The 20794-nt window shown below is 37.2% G+C and overlaps 1 protein-coding gene across 4 annotated transcripts in view; it reads right to left on the bottom strand.

The window, feature by feature from the left end:
* Nucleotides 1-20794, bottom strand: part of LOC138109949 (complement C1q tumor necrosis factor-related protein 7) — a 120698-nt gene that overhangs the window by 10013 nt on the left and 89891 nt on the right. For all 4 annotated transcript variants that reach the window (XM_069014397.1, XM_069014400.1, XM_069014399.1 and 1 more), the window contains exons 17-27: nucleotides 18809-18947; nucleotides 17731-17934; nucleotides 14297-14389; nucleotides 12400-12491; nucleotides 10512-10679; nucleotides 9047-9152; nucleotides 7565-7674; nucleotides 7349-7445; nucleotides 6000-6098; nucleotides 3314-3490; nucleotides 1237-1440 (exon numbers count right to left, since the gene is read on the bottom strand). In XM_069014397.1, the coding sequence (XP_068870498.1) occupies nucleotides 1237-1440; nucleotides 3314-3490; nucleotides 6000-6098; nucleotides 7349-7445; nucleotides 7565-7674; nucleotides 9047-9152; nucleotides 10512-10679; nucleotides 12400-12491; nucleotides 14297-14389; nucleotides 17731-17934; nucleotides 18809-18947 (1489 nt within the window). The remainder of the gene's footprint in view (nucleotides 1-1236; nucleotides 1441-3313; nucleotides 3491-5999; nucleotides 6099-7348; nucleotides 7446-7564; nucleotides 7675-9046; nucleotides 9153-10511; nucleotides 10680-12399; nucleotides 12492-14296; nucleotides 14390-17730; nucleotides 17935-18808; nucleotides 18948-20794) is intronic.

Raw genomic sequence — 20794 nt, forward strand, 5'->3', positions numbered from 1 at the left:
GCTGTCAGAGACTGAAATATTATAGTTTAGGACTTAAACATTTTCTTGAAGGACTTTTAAAACTGTATTACAAAAGCTGCGAAGAAGACTACCACACCCTGACTGAGGCCTTACACTGCTCACTGATGAAGGTAAGATAAAGTAACAGGGGCTGGGGACATTCACAAAGCACAGGCTTAACACCTCCAAGGTGGAGACCACAGCCCCAGGGCTACCAGGTGCCAGGTCACACAGACCCTCCACCAAAGGGTGGGGGGAGGAGAGGCTTTGGGTATCTGGGAAAAGCCTCTGGTCAGAGGTGCAGTGACTGCCCATCCTCCCCTGTGCAGGGGAGCCCAGCTGAGGGGTCCTCACTGGGGGGGTGAAGCACCAGAGACGATGCAACAGACCCTCAGTGCTGCAAGGGACAGTGTGTCAAGCCAGCCCCTGCAAGAGGAGGCACGTGGCTGCTCCCCCTGGCCCAAAGTGTACATTAATCCATGAGATTCTGCACTCCTTGGCCTGTGGTGTGGTGGCGTGTGGCGGCGTGGCGGAGCCGGTGGCCGTGTGGCCACGGCAGCGACGGGGGACCCTCAGCACCAGCAGAGCAGATGGAGGGGGGCAACGAGACATCATTGGGACCCTCGGATGGGTGATCTGCTTCCACCTAACCCCTGTCACCTCTCCCTGTTCCCCCACCCCCATGCACACTTCTTTTTTCCATTTCTTTCTCTCTTTCTTTTCCCTTCTCTTTGCCTCTTTTACTATTAAATAAAATACATCCATTTTTTGGCATCAACATCTAACCTTGTTTGGTTTTAATCTCATTTCTGGGAATCTTTTGAACCTTCTAAGTTCTTTCCAGTTTATGCACAGAGACTTCGCTTGCTTTGCTTTTCTGGGTTTAAACTGGATTGTAACATTAGTTCATTTTAGAACTTGTATCAAAGACTGATATGATTTACTGCCATTGAGGTTTGGCATAATTCTTTGTCTTTTAAAGGACAGTACTCATTAATATATTTACTTTTTTCCCCTGAGAAGACAAATAATATTTTACAGTATCGTTACAGTTGGATTTACCGTGTATTACATATAGTCACTCTATTTTGTACTGTAGTTCTTCCTTTGCAAAGGTGTAGCTGTACAGGAGAGACACAAAGCTGGGATTTGCTTATGTGCACATGCACAGGCAAACAAACAAAACATCTTGAAAGCTGTATCCCAGAGACTTTACAAGCTTTTCTCAGTACTTACTGCTGCTGTTTGAGATCTGTTTGGGACAGCATCAAGAAGCTCCTGTGGTGGATTCAGAGGTTTGATATATCTGGTAATAAAAACTGTTTTCCCATCAAGGTCAATTACAGTTGTTAGGCACTGGCGGCTTGGAAACTTTGATGTACATTCAGCTTCATATTTTTCTGCTGCCTGGAGCAGTTTCTCATCTTCTTGGGTATCAAACTTCAAAAGACAGTAGAATTTATACAAAAGCAGTTTTATTTATAGTTTGGACTTAAGTCTTTACTATATTTGGCCATATTTCACCACTTACAGGACAATAAAAAGAGTGTTAAATTCTTTCCTAATAGCATTTTTAACTTGCCTTGTAGTAAAAAGTTTTACTTACAGACATATAAGAAAGGTCAAGGCAATGGAAAATCATGTAATTTGCATTTACTTATGAATGCCCATAATGATCTATATGTATAAGCTGGCTTTATTAAAGCCAATGAAAGTTATGGCCAAGTAACACTATGGGGATAAGGATGTAACACCACATATTAAGTCAAAGGAAACAATTATGGTTAGGTACTAATCCTATGTGCTATTCCCATAGCACTCCATTAAAACCACAACTGACATCATGCATAAAATCCCAGTGATTATTATATAAATAATATTGCAACAACTCTGCTCAGTGCCAAAATATTTGCAGAGAAGGTTCAAGTGATTTTCAGATGAATCCTTATAATTCAGAGGTGTCTAAAATTTCCACATTTTTAAATGAGATTTTTCAGAAGCAAGTGTAGGACTCAAAAGCACATATTAATTATATAACAATGACAATTATTTTGTCATGTTACCTAAGATGTCATCTTTTAAAGGTATTAGGATTGGTCAAAATTATCTACTTAGAATTTCTTGTGTACTTCTAGTGGTGCAGACAATTAAAGTTCATCCTTCGTAATATTTTTGTTTAAAATAAGCCACTTTTGTCATTTGTTACTCTTCTCAAACTAACCTGAGGTGGAACAGCTGGGCACTGGCCTGCAGCTAGACCTCCAAGATAGCAGAGAAGGCACACAGTGGTGATTCTTCTCAACCACAATTAACAGCAGAAAAGTACAGCCTCTGGCACATTGTAAATTTAAATACAGCAATTTACTGCAAATATTAGTGGCAAATAAACAATTACTATGTCACAGTCAAGTAACACAAACTGCAAAAAGGTTGCTGAATGGCACAGCCCCAAGCTAAATCTTAAACTGGGAACAACACGAATATCTCAACTGATTTGTTAATATTGTACCTTCTTAAGCATTTCATTCATCTATATAGAGGTTCAGGAAGGACAGCAGAAAAGAGAGGAAAAATAAGTAAAGAAACAAAAAAGATAAATAAAATTAAAGTAAAATTATGCTTAGCATCCTAAAACACTGCACAAGCATTTCAAATTATCTGCAGGCCAGGAATAGGAAGAAAGGATGGCAAATTATTTAGTTAGTTATTTTCATTTTACGGCAAACGCTTTCTATAATAAGTGCATGTGTTGCATCTGGAGAGCTGCAGCAAAGAATTGTAACAACTATTGTTGTTAGTCTATGGCACTTCTGGTTTACTAATGAAACTGAAAAAAATAGCAGCTGCTGTTTAGAAATTATCTTCAAGATCTGGAGGCATGCGTGAAGCCATAAATAATAAATGCTCATTTGAACAGTATAAACACAGAAGCAAGAAAATACTCTTTGCACCTGCCACCTCCTTTTTGTTCACTGTTCACAAATACTCACATGAATGCTTTGCTGTTTACAAAAGTACAGGAAAAAACTACCTGCTCACAGATATGAATGCAAATTTGCTTTCTCTTAAGACTAAAATTAGATACCTGAACAAAGTTATTTCTCATGCATTAAGTGCACATCTCACTTAATGGTGCATCTAATTAAATTGAACTGAGATAAAAAATCTGAAATAAACCACTCTGAATTTGTATGAAGGTCCTGTACTTGCATTCATCTGCTTTGGTACTCTAAGGAGACCTATTAATATGCATCTCAAGAACTGCACCACTGGAAACAATGAGCAAGAGTATGATGAATTACTGATTAGTTACCTTCTCTCTGACAGACTCTCCAGGGATGAGCTGTGGTTCAGTGGTAATAAACAGTGTTATATATGAGCCCTCGCTCAGATTTCGCACAGAATCATAACCTCTCTCCATTCCCAGGTTCTTTTCTTTGCTGTAGCCAAGGAGGACTGGAGGAATATTGACCTTAAATGTACCATCAATCTACAACAGATACAGAGAAATATTTCTCATTAAAAGCAAAAGTTCCCTCTCACATAAATTTGCTACTTGTGTACACATATTTTCTTCTTTTGATTGTTATTTTAAGCTACAAAATAATAAAATGAGAGAATATTATATTTATGTTGATTAACTGTGGGGAAAACGCGAGATATCATATTGTTAAATATATTAATCACAACTTGATTTCAGCCTCTCTTGCATATTATGAACACTAGTAATTAATAAAATGGAAATCATATACACTCGTTCACAGAGAAAGAAAAGAGTGCCAGCCTTTCACTATTTTTCTTTCAAACAGCAAACTCTACATAGCTCTATTTACCTGGAAAAATGAAAAATTGGCAAAATACAGGTTGCAGGACTATGCTTCTCAAGGCAGTAGTAGACCAAGGGGTCTTTGCCTATGAGTGACATGGGAATGATTTCCAGCATCTCAGAGATGGAACCCCCTTCCATGCAGAACCTACTGATGCTTCTTGGGTGGAACTGGAAGTGGGCCCATTTTTCCAGCTTCCCCACAGAAGTACCCTGACAGACTCACCAGCCCTTTGCAGCTCCCCCTGCCACCACAAATAGAATAAGGTCTTTCTGAAGGGCTGGGTGAGACAAGAGAGGGCAGGCTGCACACTTGCTTGGGCACCAGAAAGGGTATCTTCAGTGGATGTGGAAAATGAACAGATGACTCACTGGCATGGCTCATCAAACATTTAAGAACAAAATTAAGTTTTGATGAGGAGAAAACTAAATACATCACTCAAAATTTCTGCTGCAGTATATTAGAACAGGATGATAAAATGCTTCATTTGCTACTGAAGTTTAATTGCTAGATGCACCTTGATATAACCACTGTGCTGATCAGGCTTTTTCAAATTCCATATGAAATCCTGTTCAAATGCAATGAATCTCTACTGCTGGGAAGATCTATACAAGCACTCACACTATGCTTAGGCAATCACAAACTCCAACACCTCCTCAAAGGAGTCAGAAGTGTAGCTGACAGGAATTCTGGAGCTACTCTAGTTCTGTAACAGAAAGACCAAGAAGAAGTATGAAGAACAGAGGCTGACATCAGTATGGGAAATCCTTAGAGATGGATTGTGGATGGTGGTTGTGTCCTTCAATACGTATTGGTAAGCAGTCTGTTAAAATGTTAAGTCTGCCCATTAAATGTCTCATGTGAGAAGACACACTTCTCAGGTGAATTTCGTTCATTCAACATGGAACAATTCCCTGAAAATGAGCATCAGATCTTGTTGTTTCTTGTTTGTTGACCTATAGCAATGGTGGTCACATTATGTGACATTGTCTGCACAGGATGGCCAAGGACTCATGAAAAGAAGGTCAGACTTACTACTTACACCTTCTTTAAAATCAGTGTAAGCTTCATTATATGGGGAACCACAACCCTCAAAGAGATAAAGTAACTGATTAACCTCCCAAGCTGAAGAGAGCATATTATTAATGATCTAGCAGAAACAAGTGGACGAAGCCTGGTTAGACATACACTGTCCAAAATTCCTCAGCAATGAAAAGAATCCCATGCTTTCCTGAATCCCACGACAATTACGTTCTGTTATGCCTTGCAGACAGCCCAAGAAAACCACTTTTATCACCAAGCACTGCACTTAAATGAGACTCCTCTAGATTTACCCTCCACCCAAAGAATCTGGGAGGCTCACAGTGTCTTGAAGTCCTTAAGGTTCTGAGAAGTGCCCCATACAGCCAGAAAAGAGCAAATGAATATGTTGTTAGGAATGCAACTGATGTCTCAGTTTCTTACTTCATGAAAATTCTGACTTTTGTGAGAAGATGATTTGATCTACACATAAAAGCACCTGCCACGCAGAGGAAGTCCTACAGCACTACTACAATGGAATAGGACTATCAATGGAAAGAATTAGTTTCCTTATACTAAGTCCAGGATGAGTGGCTGGACAAAAAAAGTCTTTCCTCTGTGAAGAAGGGCATGTTTTACTATTACTCCCATGACTAACTGTTGCTATTTCTTGAAGAAAGCTTCCCTTTAAAAGTCCTAAAAATAGAAGAAAGAAGGGATTGGGAGAGGCAAAGGTGAAAATCTGGTGATTCATGAGAAGTGTGAAAAAAAAGAAAAAAAGTTTGGTCAGATTTCCTCACCTACCTAGTTGATTCTATTCCTAGTTCATCTATCAGAGTTGTGCAGTACTAGAGACCTCAAAAGCCACTGCGTCTTAAAAATCTGTGCTTTTAACCTCGCTACTGAAGGAAGCCAGGCTGCATTGTCACTGTTGAGTACATTTTGTTTATCCCTTCTCCCTTCAAAACCTTGAATTTACTGGCAAATACTCACCAAATCTGTCAAAAAAAATCCCAGTGGTTTCAAAGACATCTTCAAACAATTCCATAAAAATAAACTAACAATTACAAAGAATATAATTAAATCTGACATTCCATTTCCAGCCCTTTTCCATTCTCAGTTCTGTATTTTACTTCAGGTAAAATCACTTACCCTTGCTTGAAAATATATGGTAGTAAATGGAATCTTAACACATCCCAGCCAGTGTCTCTCAATACGAGTGTGGATTTCACTTCCTCTTTCACGATCATCCTATTAAAAAGTTGCCCAACATAACACTTTGTAAGACAGCTTCACTTCCTTCAATTCAATCAACAATTTAATCAAGGCATTAATAAAAATTCTGTATTAAAATTTTTCTGTAAGTGTCAGTTCCATTATTAGTGCAGCAGAATTATTCTGCACACCTTTCAGGCACACCAGATGCTGAAAACATAAGCACATCACATTCCATGATACAATGTGCTTGCACTTTAGGGTTCAAGTCCTCTATAACCTGTGATGGAGAACTTAAAAAGTCTGACAAGGAGTCCACAAGAGTCTTCTCAGACAAAGTAAATGAAGCTCTGGTCTTCTAATGCAGTATTTTACTTGTCTTTAGTAAAGCTTTTTGAAGTTAAAATGGTATGAAAATCTAACTAAACCCTGTGAAATGGAAAAACTGTTTTCATGTGTACTGCCTATCAGAGATTTCCAAATCTTGTATGATCAGCCTAGAACTTAATAAAAAATCTCTAGAATGACATCCAAATTTCAAGAGTGTAGCTTTCTTCCTTCTGCTTCATCAAGTATCATTTCAGTTTTGAGGACAGAATTCTGTTCTCAGTGAAGTGTGTGCATTATTTATTTTTGGGTTATGTTTTCAAGATTTTTGAGTGCTGCTATTTTTGTCTATGCTGAATTGACTAGGAAAGCTTTGATTGGATTCAACAGGGGAAGGAGTTATGCCCACACTGAGAGCTTACAAAAATTTCTTGTTACTAGTACTTGCAATTTTTGTCTCATTCGAATCAATTAATGCATACAACCAATAGATGCTTTGGGGTTTTTTTATTATTTCACCAAAGAGCTTGTAAAAAAAGATGAGACAAAGTGTAACAAAATAGTTAGTAAAAAATACAAGAACTGGATCACTCATATGGAATGAAGTAAAAAGTTCTGATTAAGGTTAAGAACAGAATTCAGATTACAATTCATGATGCCTCTCAATTTTAGGATCTCCAATTTCATTAAATATCAGTAAAGCATACTACATACATGTGTTCAACTCTAGCAGCATTTTACGTGGTACAAGCTGAATTTGTACAAAGGTTAGCACTGTAAAAATTTCTCCCTCTACAACCTTGCAGTATTGACTAGATATAAAATCATAAGGTATGACAAAAGAGAGAAAAGAGAAGGACAAGAGGGGGAAAGTTATTACATGGAAAAGTCTTGTTCTGTCAACTTCAAAAAGCTCACAATATTCTGTAATGTACAGTGTCCTTCAATTATGAACTCACCTCTACAGCATCATGAAGTACTTCATCAAAAACATTAATGAAGACTTCATCTTTTACTGACTGCAAACTGTGGGTGCTGTAGTCACCATCAGGAGCTCTGAAGAGGTTAAATAAATCAAAAAAGTGATTTGAACAGTACAGGAAAATGTGGATAAATTTGCATCCTCAAATTAAGTTATTATTAATCAGAAATAATTTGGTTTCATTTTGCCATACCTAAATGGAAGCTCAAGTTCCTCATTCCAGCTGGGGCTTGGACCCTCTGCTGTTGTTGTCCGGCAGACTGTTCGCTGAAAAGAAACTTCTACAAAAGGACGGACCAAAACCTATAAACAGGTATCGAAACAAAGGAAACAGACCTCTGTGGAAATTCATAAGAGCACATTAAATTACACATTTAATGTATTTAGAAAAATATAATTTTTGGTGATCAGGCTGGTCCAGCCCAGATATAACTTTATACACCTTAAATATTGCATTTCATGGGCTTCTAAGCATTTATGAAGCTTTTAAAAATACTTTATACACTACCATTTCCAAAAGTTTATGTGTACTCAGAATACTTGACGTATTTATATGCACTGGCAAAACCACATTTTCTCCTGAGAATGAAAAAGCTACAGGCTATCTAATCAAGGAAAGTAACTGAAACAGAACATGTGATCCAGCCACCAGTGGAAAAAAGCGCACTTGTATCCTCTTATCTGTAATCCAAGAAGCCTACAGCTACAATCCTGGCTGTCCCTGAAACTGGCTCCTATGACAGATAAGCAACTTCATTTAGACAAAACAAACCCCTAATGTGATTAAAAATGCTTTCATTAACATTCAAATGCATATGCCAGAACCTTTTCTACATTTCAAAAAGCTGTAATTCTGAAGGAAAATCATAAGAAAACGAGGAAAAAACCCTGAAGGTCTTTCATCTTCATTCAGAAGGATGCTGAATTTAGTTCTAAATAGCAAGCAATTGTAGTTTTAGTGTCAGCCATAAGAATGGCTGTGCTGGTTTAGACTAGGAGTGTACTGGACCCAAAGTGAAAACAGCCAGCAGCCAACATATACAGAAGAGTAAGAACTGAGCAAGCATAGCTGATATTTCCTCCTATTACTCTCCCAGACTTCAAACATTTTCAGGTGAAAGACTTTTCTAAGTCTGTAATGATTTTTATATAAAGTAACTCCCAATGGATCACTCTTCCAAATACTTGTTTAATACCCACTTCAGCACAAACAAACCTCTTTCATCCACAATACATGTAAGCAACTTCTCTGGGCACCAACCAGCTGCTGAATGAAGAACCACAACCTTCTTTTGAAGCTTGGTTTTGAATCTAACTCCTACCAGCATCCTTTGCCCATCACTCACATTTGTACTTGTAGTGCCAGGAAGTAGTCAATCCCTATCCAGTGTCTACATGATTCATGATTTTGTGCCTTTCTACCATATTCCTCCTCCTCCACTTGCAGTTACAGGTGTTCTGGCTGAAAGCCCCACTATTTTTCACTGGGCAGTAGCTGTTCCATGTATCTGACATCACCTTCTCTGAACCTTTTGCAGCTTTACTCTCTTTTTGGAGATCAAGGAGTGGGCAAGGCAACCTTGCCAATAAGGTATGTTTCTGAGGGTGAATGCTACTGTCTGTGGAAAAGAGGAATGCTCACAGCTTCACAGAAAATGTTAATTTTGTAATATACCTGGTTGAATGCCCAATCTGGGTTATTAGGTGGGCTTTGAGCTGATGGAGAGGCTGCAAACATCTCATTAAAGGACCTTGAAGATTTCGATGGCTGTTGAAGTTTGCTGCAAGAGGAAACAGACAACAACCAGGAAGACAGAAAATTCATTACAAAATATGAATCCCTCACATTCTCTAATAGCCATACAGAATTCTGGAAATACTCCCAATGGTTTTGTTACAATTTTAAGCTTTGGAAGATATTTATTTGATCAAATAACACAAATAAAATGCCAGAAAGGGCTACTGAGTGTATACTTCTTACAAGCCTCGTTGTAGAAGAGTACTTTGTGCCCGCAGGCTCTCTTTTCTGAAGAGCTTATCAACTGCAGACTTTGTCTTTGCCTACCCTACACAATCTCTTTGAGCTACAGGTTTTTAAGTTCAAGTAGCTGAATCCCTGCAGAATTTGTGAACAGTGTAGATCTTATGGTATTCAGGCACAGCCTCTATGGCAAAAAAGAATCCATATCAATACTACAGTTTTGCCGACCCATGTGTGAAGTAAAAGAAAATAAATGTTAAAACATTTATTTTTATAGTACATCCAAATAACTTTTTTTGTGATAACATCACATTACAGATTATAAAAGAGTAACTATTCATGTAGAAGCAGCTTGAATTTTTAATCTTCTTTTTCCTGTCAGTGAATTGCTTTTCTCAGTATCAACTTATTAACAGGAGCAACAGAACCTGTAATACAGTAAGAGATAGAACAGCTGATGATGCTAAATTCTGTAACTGGCCAGCTAGGAAATACCTCTGAATTAAATGCTAGGTGTATTCATTTGAGGGGAGAGAGAGAGAACACTGCACTAATACATTGCTTCTGGAACTGAAACAGACTGTTCAGTGTCTCTACATGACCCACCATCACGCAGTGCAGGCACTGTCTTAACGTGCCTGAATGTAAAGGCCACCTTTAAAATTAGAGCCACATTAGGCTCCGACTATTAACTTAAATAGTTCATCGAGAAGAAGACCAACATGCTAAACTCAGGAGGAAAATATAACATCCCACAGTGAAGAACCAGATTTTTTAATATTTGGTTTTGGTATTTAATTAAGATACTATGAAATAAAATTTCCCTGCGTTTTATCAAGAGGCTTGCTGAAGGTATAATTCATCTGATATTACCAGAGTTACAATGCTGTCAAAGCTGTAACTTATCTTTCAGACAGTTTCTGGTAAAACATGTCTTGAATTTCACAGCTACTGAAAAACTATTATATTAATCTACAAACTCACAAAATATCAGTTCTTTATCATCATTAATAAAAAGATACATGTATATACGTATGTTTTTATCACAAGAATCAAAACAATGCACATGGCTGCATTGCAACATCCGTTCCTTCATCCGTCCTCAAAACAGCAGAAGACAGAAAATGAATCTGTACTGGAAACAAGCATTTAAACATACCTCATCACTGGTTTTCTCACTGGAATATCATAGGCTCTAATGATGTTCACTAACAGTTTGATGTCTCCATCTGATAAATTCTGTGCTGTGACCTTCTTCCTTTCTTTTCTTCTTGGCCTTAACGGTCGTTTTGGCTCTGCCAGTTTAAAGAGGCTGAGTCCCAAAATGCTAATAATCATAAACCAGATATTTAGTCAGTTTTGCATAGAATCCAGCATTCTAGTGTTACTGTGACACATGAAAATTATGCACTAACATAAAAAGGAAATATTTGCTCCTGCTAGTGCCAAACAAAACTCTCTGAAATGTCAAAATGTTGCAATTGTTTAGCACTGCACAATCCAGTTCTGTCTTATATTTCAGGAATTATAACTTCAATGTGCAAAAAAGTTTGGCTATTTTGGGTGGTTTTTCCCCAAAACTGTGTAAGATGCAAACAAGACAATTACACAGCTTCAAGATAGATCTAAACTACAGTGCTGTAAACAAGGGATCTAGGAGATTACGATAGCCTCTGTACGGAAGAGGCAAAGCATCTAACTACACAGCTATGTACACTGAACAACAGGCTACAGAAAGGAAGCAGAATCAATACACCACAACATACCCAGGACCCTCAGAACTTATAACCCAAGGCAAAGCAGAACCAAAGGAAAAAAGAAAACAAATAGGAAAACAAGAAAATGAAGATGTATGTTTTGTTTATGCAGATGTGTGTTTTGTTTACATCATTGATATCAACTGCAGACATTCAAAAATCACATTTAAAACCTGATAGCCAATGGCATTTCTTCCTTATATATAATAAATCCCCCTCAGTAATTACTTTTAAAATAACACAAAATCATGAGTTACTGAAATATCTCACTAAGTGAATATTAAACAAACCACTGTTTATTTGGAATTCAGTAACCATAAAACTTTGCAAATAGAATCCAATACGAATTAGGATTCATCATGAGAAAATACAAATGAAGCATCTTATTTTAAACAAAAAGCTAATTGTAGTCCTGTTCAGATTTTTCTCTACTGTGATGTGAAAACATCAACTAAAACTAAGTCTTTTGTAAGAGAGCAAGTCTCTCTATCTCCAGCAGATGGGACTGTTTAGATTTATACAGCTGGTTGAAAAACACTTTGACTGTATTATAAGGGTGCTTTGTTTATAGTGAACAGAAGCAACTTCTACATGAAAGAAAAAAATAACTTCCACAACTTGTTTACTTACACAGATTTTAAATGAGCAGAGACATCTATGTTGTGATGACTGATACATGTAAAAATCGACAGGTATGGGATTGAAACAAAAATCCAAAGAAAGTGCTCAAGTAATAAATGAAACAATAATCTTAGAAGAAAAAAGCAGTAATTTCCAAACTCGGTATCTTTTTTGAGCATAAAAAGCATATGACAACATTCAGCATCAGCACCAGAAGTACATGGGAAGTAAAATAAAGAAAATGACAGTTGAAACTCTACTGCACATTATTTGCAGGGTATAAGCACTGGCTGTAAGTAGGCATCACCTACAGAACCAGTACTAATGATAGTTGATAATTTGCCTGATAATTGAAAATATTCAATCTGGCACCAGCTGGACAATGATCAGCTCATCATAAATGCATTATATCCTGTCAAATCTTATTTACACACTGTCACTTTATTTCTGTCAAAAGCAGACTTTTTCTTAAAAAAGTTTTTACACACTTTGTTTATCAATACATTGTACTGGCACAGGTATACACAGTGACTGGAAGTTTATCTATTATACTAAACACAAAATCACACCAGTTAGTCACATCAACACACTCTGCAAAAGAGAAATAAAAAAAGCCAGTGGTTTTACATTAATTTTTTTATTTGCAAAAAATAAGGATAGCTCTCTTACCCCAGGCTTGGAATCTCCTCTTCATTGACAAGGTCAGAGAGAACAAAATGGTGTTTTGCTATGAGGAAACGGTTGATTACTGATTCTCGAACCTGTGAATGGGGAGGGAGAAGAGACAAAAGTGCATTTCTAATCCAAACCACTGCCAATATTTGCATTCTGTCTGTTAAACACAAACAGAACATCCACATACAAATTCTTCATTTTTCCCAATTTTAAGAGGGTCACAGTTGAAGAAAAAATTCCTTTCCACCAGCCATTTCTTTAGAATGTAAAAGCAGCTCATTTTACCAATATAATGCTTCTCTAGAAACATACTGGCTAGATTCATAGAAGAATATATGAAAACATACAATCAAAAAATTATGTCTTCATCTGCTTACAACCTACCATCAGAAACAATTACAACAATAAATGATACTAACAGATATCTCTTTTCAGTATCTAAATGAAGTTGCAAAAAGGTTGTAGAGAAATCTATATGGTACTGGTTATGCGGATCAAAAGAAATTCTCTGGACTACAGAACTGATGAAGCCTGTATTAAAAATACTGTGATTCCAAATAAATGTTTAAAATTCTTAATTCCTTTCATTTCTTTGCTGAGGTTGTAGAGTGAAGCACAAAGATGAAAATCTTCCCTCTTCTCCCAACAACTGTGTGGAAGCAGACTGAAAGAATATTGCCTTTGTCCTTTTTTCCTACCACTAATGCTAGTAATGCCTTTATACTCTGTGCTAGTACAACAGCAGAAGCGATACACATACAAAGATCACATTTCAGAGTGAACCGAATGTCAGTTCTGATATGAGCAATCTAATTTTCTAGCCCATCTGACAATTTATAAAAGTGAAAACCTGTTTTACAAAGGCTACTTGTATTTAATCTATGAAAAGAGGCAAACAAAGGTACTATAATGTATGCTATTCTGTACTACTTCACTACCACTCAGTGTGCTACAAAACCCATATGTTCAATGCCATGCAAAACATACGGGGCTGACAAAGATATGACAGCTTTGTCAAAAATAATTTTTTTATACTATCATACTGAATCTGGACTTTGGCACTTGCCTGGAAGATTTAAACATTTTTTTCTCTATGGTTCTTTCATGAAGTATTCTTTCTAACCAACAATTTGTTTTGTCCTACTTTAATTCAACCTTATCATCCTACTTCATGTTTTGCTGGCAGGCTAGAATTTGATACATTTTTTGATATTTACACAACTGATAAGAAACTGGTAGCCATGTTTTGCACTTGCTTCTCTGCCAGTCTGAAATTGCAAACTTTTCTCGGTTAGATGATGAATGTTTTCCTTCTTTTTCCCTAAGGATTAAAGAGAATGTCATCTTAATGTAATGAAAACTAGAAGAATAAATTAAATCGATGTAAGGGGAAGATGTTACTCTAATACCACAATGAAGGTAAATGTGATGGAAAATATGCCCTCTGCCTCAGGCTGCAGGACAAGACACTGTGTATTACATTAAATGATTTTTAGAAGTGATTCAGGCTGCTTTCATGGAGATAATTAAGTTCTTAGCATCACAGCCTACAACAAGGAAAACAGGGAGGAGAGAGAAATCACTGAATTCCTGGGACTCAACAGTACAAATCTCTGGGACACCGGAGCAAAGAAGAATTTACAGAACTGACAGAAATATCCAGAATGGCTGGTCCGTTTGTATATTGCATCTTTCTCAATAGCATTATATAACACAGACCTCCATTTGTTCAGTTACACCAGTTTCAAGCCTAACTTGGAACTTTAAAGATGACTGTAGGTCATATTTAGAGATGAATCAGGTTTTAGTATTCATGGAAATAAAGTATCCAAGTACAGAAGCAACATACAGCCTACAGGAATATGGTGGGTCCATATATTTAGCATCTTACCTTCTGTAGATAGTTGGCAACAACTGCTCTGTGTGCATCTAGGTAATTTTTGCTGTCAATCACATCCCTCTCTCTCACTCTCTTCTCGTAGTCCTGAAGATATTTATTACAGTTTGTGATTCAATATATATTCAGTGCTTTATCACATATAAGAAAAATGCTAAGTATTTCATTAATAATAATGTATGGACCACAGTAAACCACAGCAGATGTGAGAAGTTTGAAAAGCTATTTTTAATGCTAGTGTATACAATATATGCTAAACTTCCATGAATAGAGACAAGAATTCCATTCAGTTACAAGATTCATGTGGTTTAAATTACAACAAATAACTTGAAGACTTCCCTCTCTTCTTTTAAAGCTGAACTTTGACCTGCTGCTATAAACTGAAATTCCATTTGAACTGGAAGTGGAATCACTTACTGCAGCTTCAACAGGAAGAGTATTTTATAAGCAGAAACGATGCAGTACTCTTGGAAGATGGTCTAAACTGTGTTTTAATACTAGTAAGTACTTTTCCAAATAATTAGTAACTACTTTTCATAGGGTGTAAAACTCACTTGGTGAGTAGAACTGCACTTGGTTCTTGGGGAGAAATATGTTGATGGGATATCTTTTAGGGTTGTGGTTACTATTCTGATGGACTACAGGGAAAGCTCTACTGACAGATGCAACTTTTATTCACGAGTTTAGGAAAGTGGCTTATAAATTAAGAAAAGGCTAGAGCTGACACTCAGCTTCCAAGCAAAAACCAGAGCTTACAAGTCAAGAAGACCTCCCAGGATCTGCAGGTTTAATGGCAGTCTGCAAATCAGACTGGCTTTAGAACCACAGCTAGTTATGTAAAAGTACTCAGTAAAATTAATCTTCAGGTCTGAGCTCTAACAGTAAGGATGAACAGCTCACTGTCTAGTTAGTGTCCTCTAAATAGCAAAGTGCCCCTGGAATTGATTATAGGCCAGCATTATGCAGTTTCTTCACAAATGACCTGGATGAGGAAACTCAATGCACCGCCAGCAATTTAGCCAAGGATACTTGATTAGGAAGAGTGGTTAATATGAGTGACTGAAGCCTAGTTCAGAAGGCTCTTGCTAACTTAGGACTGTGACAACTGAAGCCTCAATAAAGGCAAAATTCTGTATTGAGGGTAGAATAATTTCATGCACTGGCACAGCCATATAGAAATAAATGTGGGTTTAATGACAACCAAAGACGTGTTCTTTTGGCAAAAGGCAAACCATAGGATACATAAGGATCAGCATGTCCTACAGACAAAGGGAAATTACCAGCCTGACTCCTGTCTCCAGCCTGACACTGGAGGGGACACACATGAAATACTGCAGCCAGTTTGCAGCTGCCAGTTCAAGAGGCAGGTGGAGACACTGGAAGGGATCCACTGAAGTGCTACTAAGACAGGCAGAGGCCTACAGAACATGACCTACAAGAAGAGGTCAGAATCTTAGAATAATTTTGGTTTGAAGAGACTACTGGTGGTCATCTGATCCGAACTCTCAGAGTTGGAACAAGTCCAATCAGAATGCTCAGGGCCTTGGACAGTTGAATTTTCAGTATCTCTAGAGATGGCAATTCTACAAACTTGATGCACAATACATTCTAGAACCTGAACACGTTCTTTGTGAAAAATGTTTTCATTATATTTAACTGGAATGTCTCTTGGAGCAACTTGTACCTATCATCATCTCACCTCTAAGATGAATCTCTGTTTTCTCTGCACTGTACCTGAAGGATGCAGTAAGAAACCCCCTCAGCCTTGCCTACTTAGGCAAAAACCACCTTAGTCCTTTCTGCCTCTCCTTGTGGGTCATGTGCTTCAGCCTTGCACATATTCTGGTGGCTCTCTACTGGACTTACTCCAGTATTTCTGAGTCTTTCTTGCACTGGGCAAGGTGTTCAAATTCATCAGTCTGGTGAAGAAGAGATTAATGAGCAATGCAGTATCTGCCCACAACTCTTCGAGGGGCAGTTACAAAGAACAAGGTGCCAAAATTGTCTCTCTAGTTCCAGACAGTACAACAAGGGAAAGCAGCCATTAAATACAACTTGGAAGGCTCAGGCTGGATGTGACTTTTTTTTCTTTTTTTGAACAATCTCTGGAAGGATAACGAAGCACTTGAACAGGTTATCCTAAAACGTAGTGGAGTCTTCCATTTAGAGGTTTCAAGACTTGGTAGACAAATAAACAGCTGACCTCATCTAGTGCTGGCAACAGTACCACCACTTCAGTAGAAAGCAGGATCAGACAATCTCCAGACAGTATTTTCCAAATAGTATTTCCATGATTCTACGAATTTACAGACTTTTTTGCCAAATAGCTAGTAAACCAACTAGGAAATACAGTATCACTTGAAACTTAGTTTTGAAGACCACAGCACATAAAATAAACTTGGAATGGGTAATCATGGGTTTATCCAATTTAACCTCAATGGAAAAAAAACAACCCCCATCAAAATAATTCTTCAACTATGGCTTTCAAATTTTGAATGATAACATGAAATGAATGAAAATAGTCCATAAAATAAACTGGATCAGAAAGGTACACCAAAGATGTGGTACATCTTTAAATAAAAGATACAAAACTAACCTCAAATGTAAAAATTAATAATATTTATTGCAAAGAGACAGATATGAGTGCATTATTAAATATATTTTTTAAAAATATATTATCCAATAGAAAGGAAGAAAGGAATTTTTCAAGTAAATCTATGGCAGAAGAAGTAAGGATGAGACAGCAGTTGCCAGAATCTGAGATGATTCTGATCCTGCTAAGGCAATGAACACACTAAAATGCTCCTTAGCTATATGAATTGCTAAGAACAAAAAAATGCATGACTTAACACTAATAACAGAGTTGAGATAAAAATAATTGAAGTATAACCAAAATTAAAAAAAATGCACACATTGAATTTCAATAAGGTAATTAACAGACAGGCAAGGACAGGGTAAGGTAATTGGAGCAACATACTAAAACAGAAATATCTGTAACATAGGCTCTAATGAAACAAAAAAAGGTTTTAATTCTTGTTAGAGTCATTGCTTCTAACAGTCCCCTCAAAAAGAGCTCAAAAGCTAATAAGCCTAAGCCTGAATTATCTCTGAATTACCTTCCTATATCTGAAATCAGTTTTAAGAAAAAGTCTCTCAACTTTAACGAAAACTATCTTATAACATTTGTGTCTACAGCAGTGTTTCTGTGTTATTTACCTTTTAACACACTGTAGCTGTGGAAATATTGCCCTGGAAGGAAGCTATTTCAACTAGATGAAAATAACACTAGAAAAGACTGTAGGACTAAAATTCTCATTTTTTTCATGTCACCATAGCTTTACATTCTTTAAAGGACCACTTGACGTAACTGCAAGTCAAACATTATGAGCACTTAAACTAGAAAAGAAGTATTTCAGAAAACATTCTACCTGGAAGATTTTCTCACTGATTTCTCGTTCATGTAAAGGGACTTGCTTATAGTTTCGGAATTCTGCCACCTCCTCGTTTCTGAGCTGCAAGAGTCGGAATCTTTTTGATCTATTAAACTCTTCATCAGAAACAAAATTAAATTCTTGCTGCAACTGTTCCAACCTGAAGAAATCAGGAACATGTGCCTCTCCGCTTGTAGTAATCTAAATTAGCAACAAAAATATTAACCTTTTCATACAGAGTGACAAAAATCTATAAAACAGCTTTTCTAAGTTGTACATGCATATTGCAAGAATGTTCATTTTAAGCAAAAGCAATAAAAATGGATCACACAGACTGAAACACCAAGTATTTTATAGTTGGGTTTTGCTGACCAAAGCATATGAGATTATATGTTACAGAATACAATAAAATTCTATTTCCTTGTATCATAAACAAAAGATTAGAGAGTATGAAAACTGTAAAATGTCAGAGTAACGTAGGAAGCTGTACTGTAAAGGAGATCCATTTACAGAACTTCAGCTTTGTAAATAGCTATGTAAATTAAACAGCTATGTAAATAAACAGCCATGTAAATTAAGCAGCTATGTAAATAGCTCCTCAATTTGTTGTTTAGAAAAGTTGAAGCTTCTACAACACCCACAATCTCTTTGTGCAATCCTCACTAATGAGCAGCTTTTTATTTAGTACCACACAAGCACACTGGAAATTCCCTTGCACTTTAAGGAAAAAACAAACACAAAATCTGTATTTTGTTTTTAATTTATTAACTGATCTGTAGGCACATTCCCTTCTACCTATTTGTAGTGGTTTGGGCTAAAATACTCATTACTCATTTTGCCACGACTGAATGGATTAATAAATCATATTCATTAATATGTAAACAACCCACTACTATATGGATTAATAAATCATATTTTTAGTAGATATTTTGCTTCTTAACATTCACACAAGTATGTCCATCACAAATTCAAATGCTGCTACCTCCCTGGCATGCATGCAGATTGCCTGGGGAGATCCTGGTGACCAGGAGTTTAACAGCTGCATTAGCCCTTCACCTCTGTAAACATCACTTACCATGATCAGCTGCATCAGAGCTGCATTGTTTGGGTCATTTGGATCGAGTTTTGCTTCAGCTGCCCACTTAGCTAGTTTCTTCATATCAGTTAAGCCTGATGTGCCGATGGATGCAATTGCATCAATATTTTTTAAAGCACTAAAAGACAGAATTGACAGAACTTACACCTAAAACACATTTGATTTAGCAATTTAAAGAAAGTATTTAAAACAATTTTAGAAAAACCCAAAAAGCTCCCCACAATCTGAATAGTAAATTCCAGTACACAGTTCTTAGTTGTAGCTATGGAACTGAGGGAATGATCAATTGCAAAGTCAAGGTGAAATATGAAGGAACTGGTGGAAGACAACTTTTATACAAAGTAATAAGGTGCTTATTGATACATTTCTGATACACCTACGCTATTCCACATTGCACACTAGCAAGTAAGAAGATAAACTGCCTCACACTGTGAAAGGTAACATAAAAGTTTTGACAAAGAACTTCTAAAACATAAAGTCCTTGCTAGTGCTGTATCTTAGCTCCTGTCTTTAACCTGTCTCCTGGATGGTGCTTTCAGACCTGCACTGTAGCCCTCATCTCTGCCCCTCCTTGCTGTTTCTGCATAGACCCTGGGGCCTGAATCATCCTCTCACCGTGTCTGGGACCACTGCCAGCACTCTGCTCTGCCTGTCATGTCCAAACTGCATGTTGGCTGAAGAGGACACTGCCTGTGCTTGGGAAACCCTTGCAGCCTTCTCTCTTGTGATGCAGCACTGCTTATGGTCCTTCCTGTAAGAAGTCCCAAGTCTTTACCCTCTGGATGCTCCTGCTCACTTTCTTGTATTCTCAAGAAAGGAAGTATGGTATGTAGTCTGGAGGCCATTTGTACACTGCCCTGATCACCAGGCTTCTGGCTTCTTCTCACAGAAGCCACGTCTGAAGCCCCTCTGCTACTTAAACCTTGACAAGTAAGCCCAAAATACCAGGACATGTGAGTTATTAGCCAAATACCACAGGAGTGGATGCTGCCCCTTCTCTTGTTAGGGGTGCTAGTTTGAGTCTTTGGTCTCTACTTACTTGAGTATTTTCAAGAAAGCTTTAAAAACTTACAGATCTGTCTTGTGCTTGGTTAGAATCAGCCAAATATCCAGCAGTTACTGGAGCAGCAGATAGAGCAGTAACATCAAGTTTATCTTTAGGCACCAGTCTTGAACAAATGCCAACTGAATCACAATTGTGCTAAAAAGCTCACGGGTAGCAAAAGCTAACATTAGTCACGAAAATCCTGTCTCCAACCTTCCCAACAGACAATGGAAAACCACAGAGAGCTGTTCAACCAGAAGGTGTTTCAAAGAAGAGTGTTTCACAGATAACTTCCTTCTGAAAGTCTTCATTTTTCCATTTATTACAGTGATTAGTCTCCAGAGTTTAAAGTTAGCCATTGGGAATGCATCTTTACATTTTAATCTCATGTTATTCTAGTCTCACCGAAGTCAGCAGAATACTGGTATGTTGATCAGCAAAGTACTTGAATGGCTGCAGCTTGGTCAACAATAGTAACAGTGATTTGTAAGCCAGTGTCTGGCCTCTAAATAAATAAAAAGCTGGCAAACTGATCAGCTGGAAGAAGTTTTAATACTTGCTCAATATTAATGAGTATGGGAAAACTCTCAATGGTTTACAGTGAAGGTACCTAAGGACATTACAAAAGCAGCCTTATGTATTATCTCCTTGACTTTATGGAATTATATAAAAGCAACAGAATGGACAAATAATCTACAATAACCAACTTTCAGCCTCAGGGCAAATTATATAGCTTCTCCAAAAGCACTCCAGATATGAAAGAGCTGGAGTTTCTGCTCTTAGCAAAATGATTACAGGAAGGTTCCTTGACAATATGTTCACTTTCTATTAGAAAATCATGAAATTGAATTAATCAGCTTGAATTGAACTTTGATGCTGTCTAGAAATAATATGTTAAAGGTAAAATTTCTAACAAAAAG

Source organism: Aphelocoma coerulescens, chromosome 4 (genome assembly GCF_041296385.1).
Source record: "Aphelocoma coerulescens isolate FSJ_1873_10779 chromosome 4, UR_Acoe_1.0, whole genome shotgun sequence".
Classification (NCBI taxonomy): domain Eukaryota; kingdom Metazoa; phylum Chordata; class Aves; order Passeriformes; family Corvidae; genus Aphelocoma; species Aphelocoma coerulescens.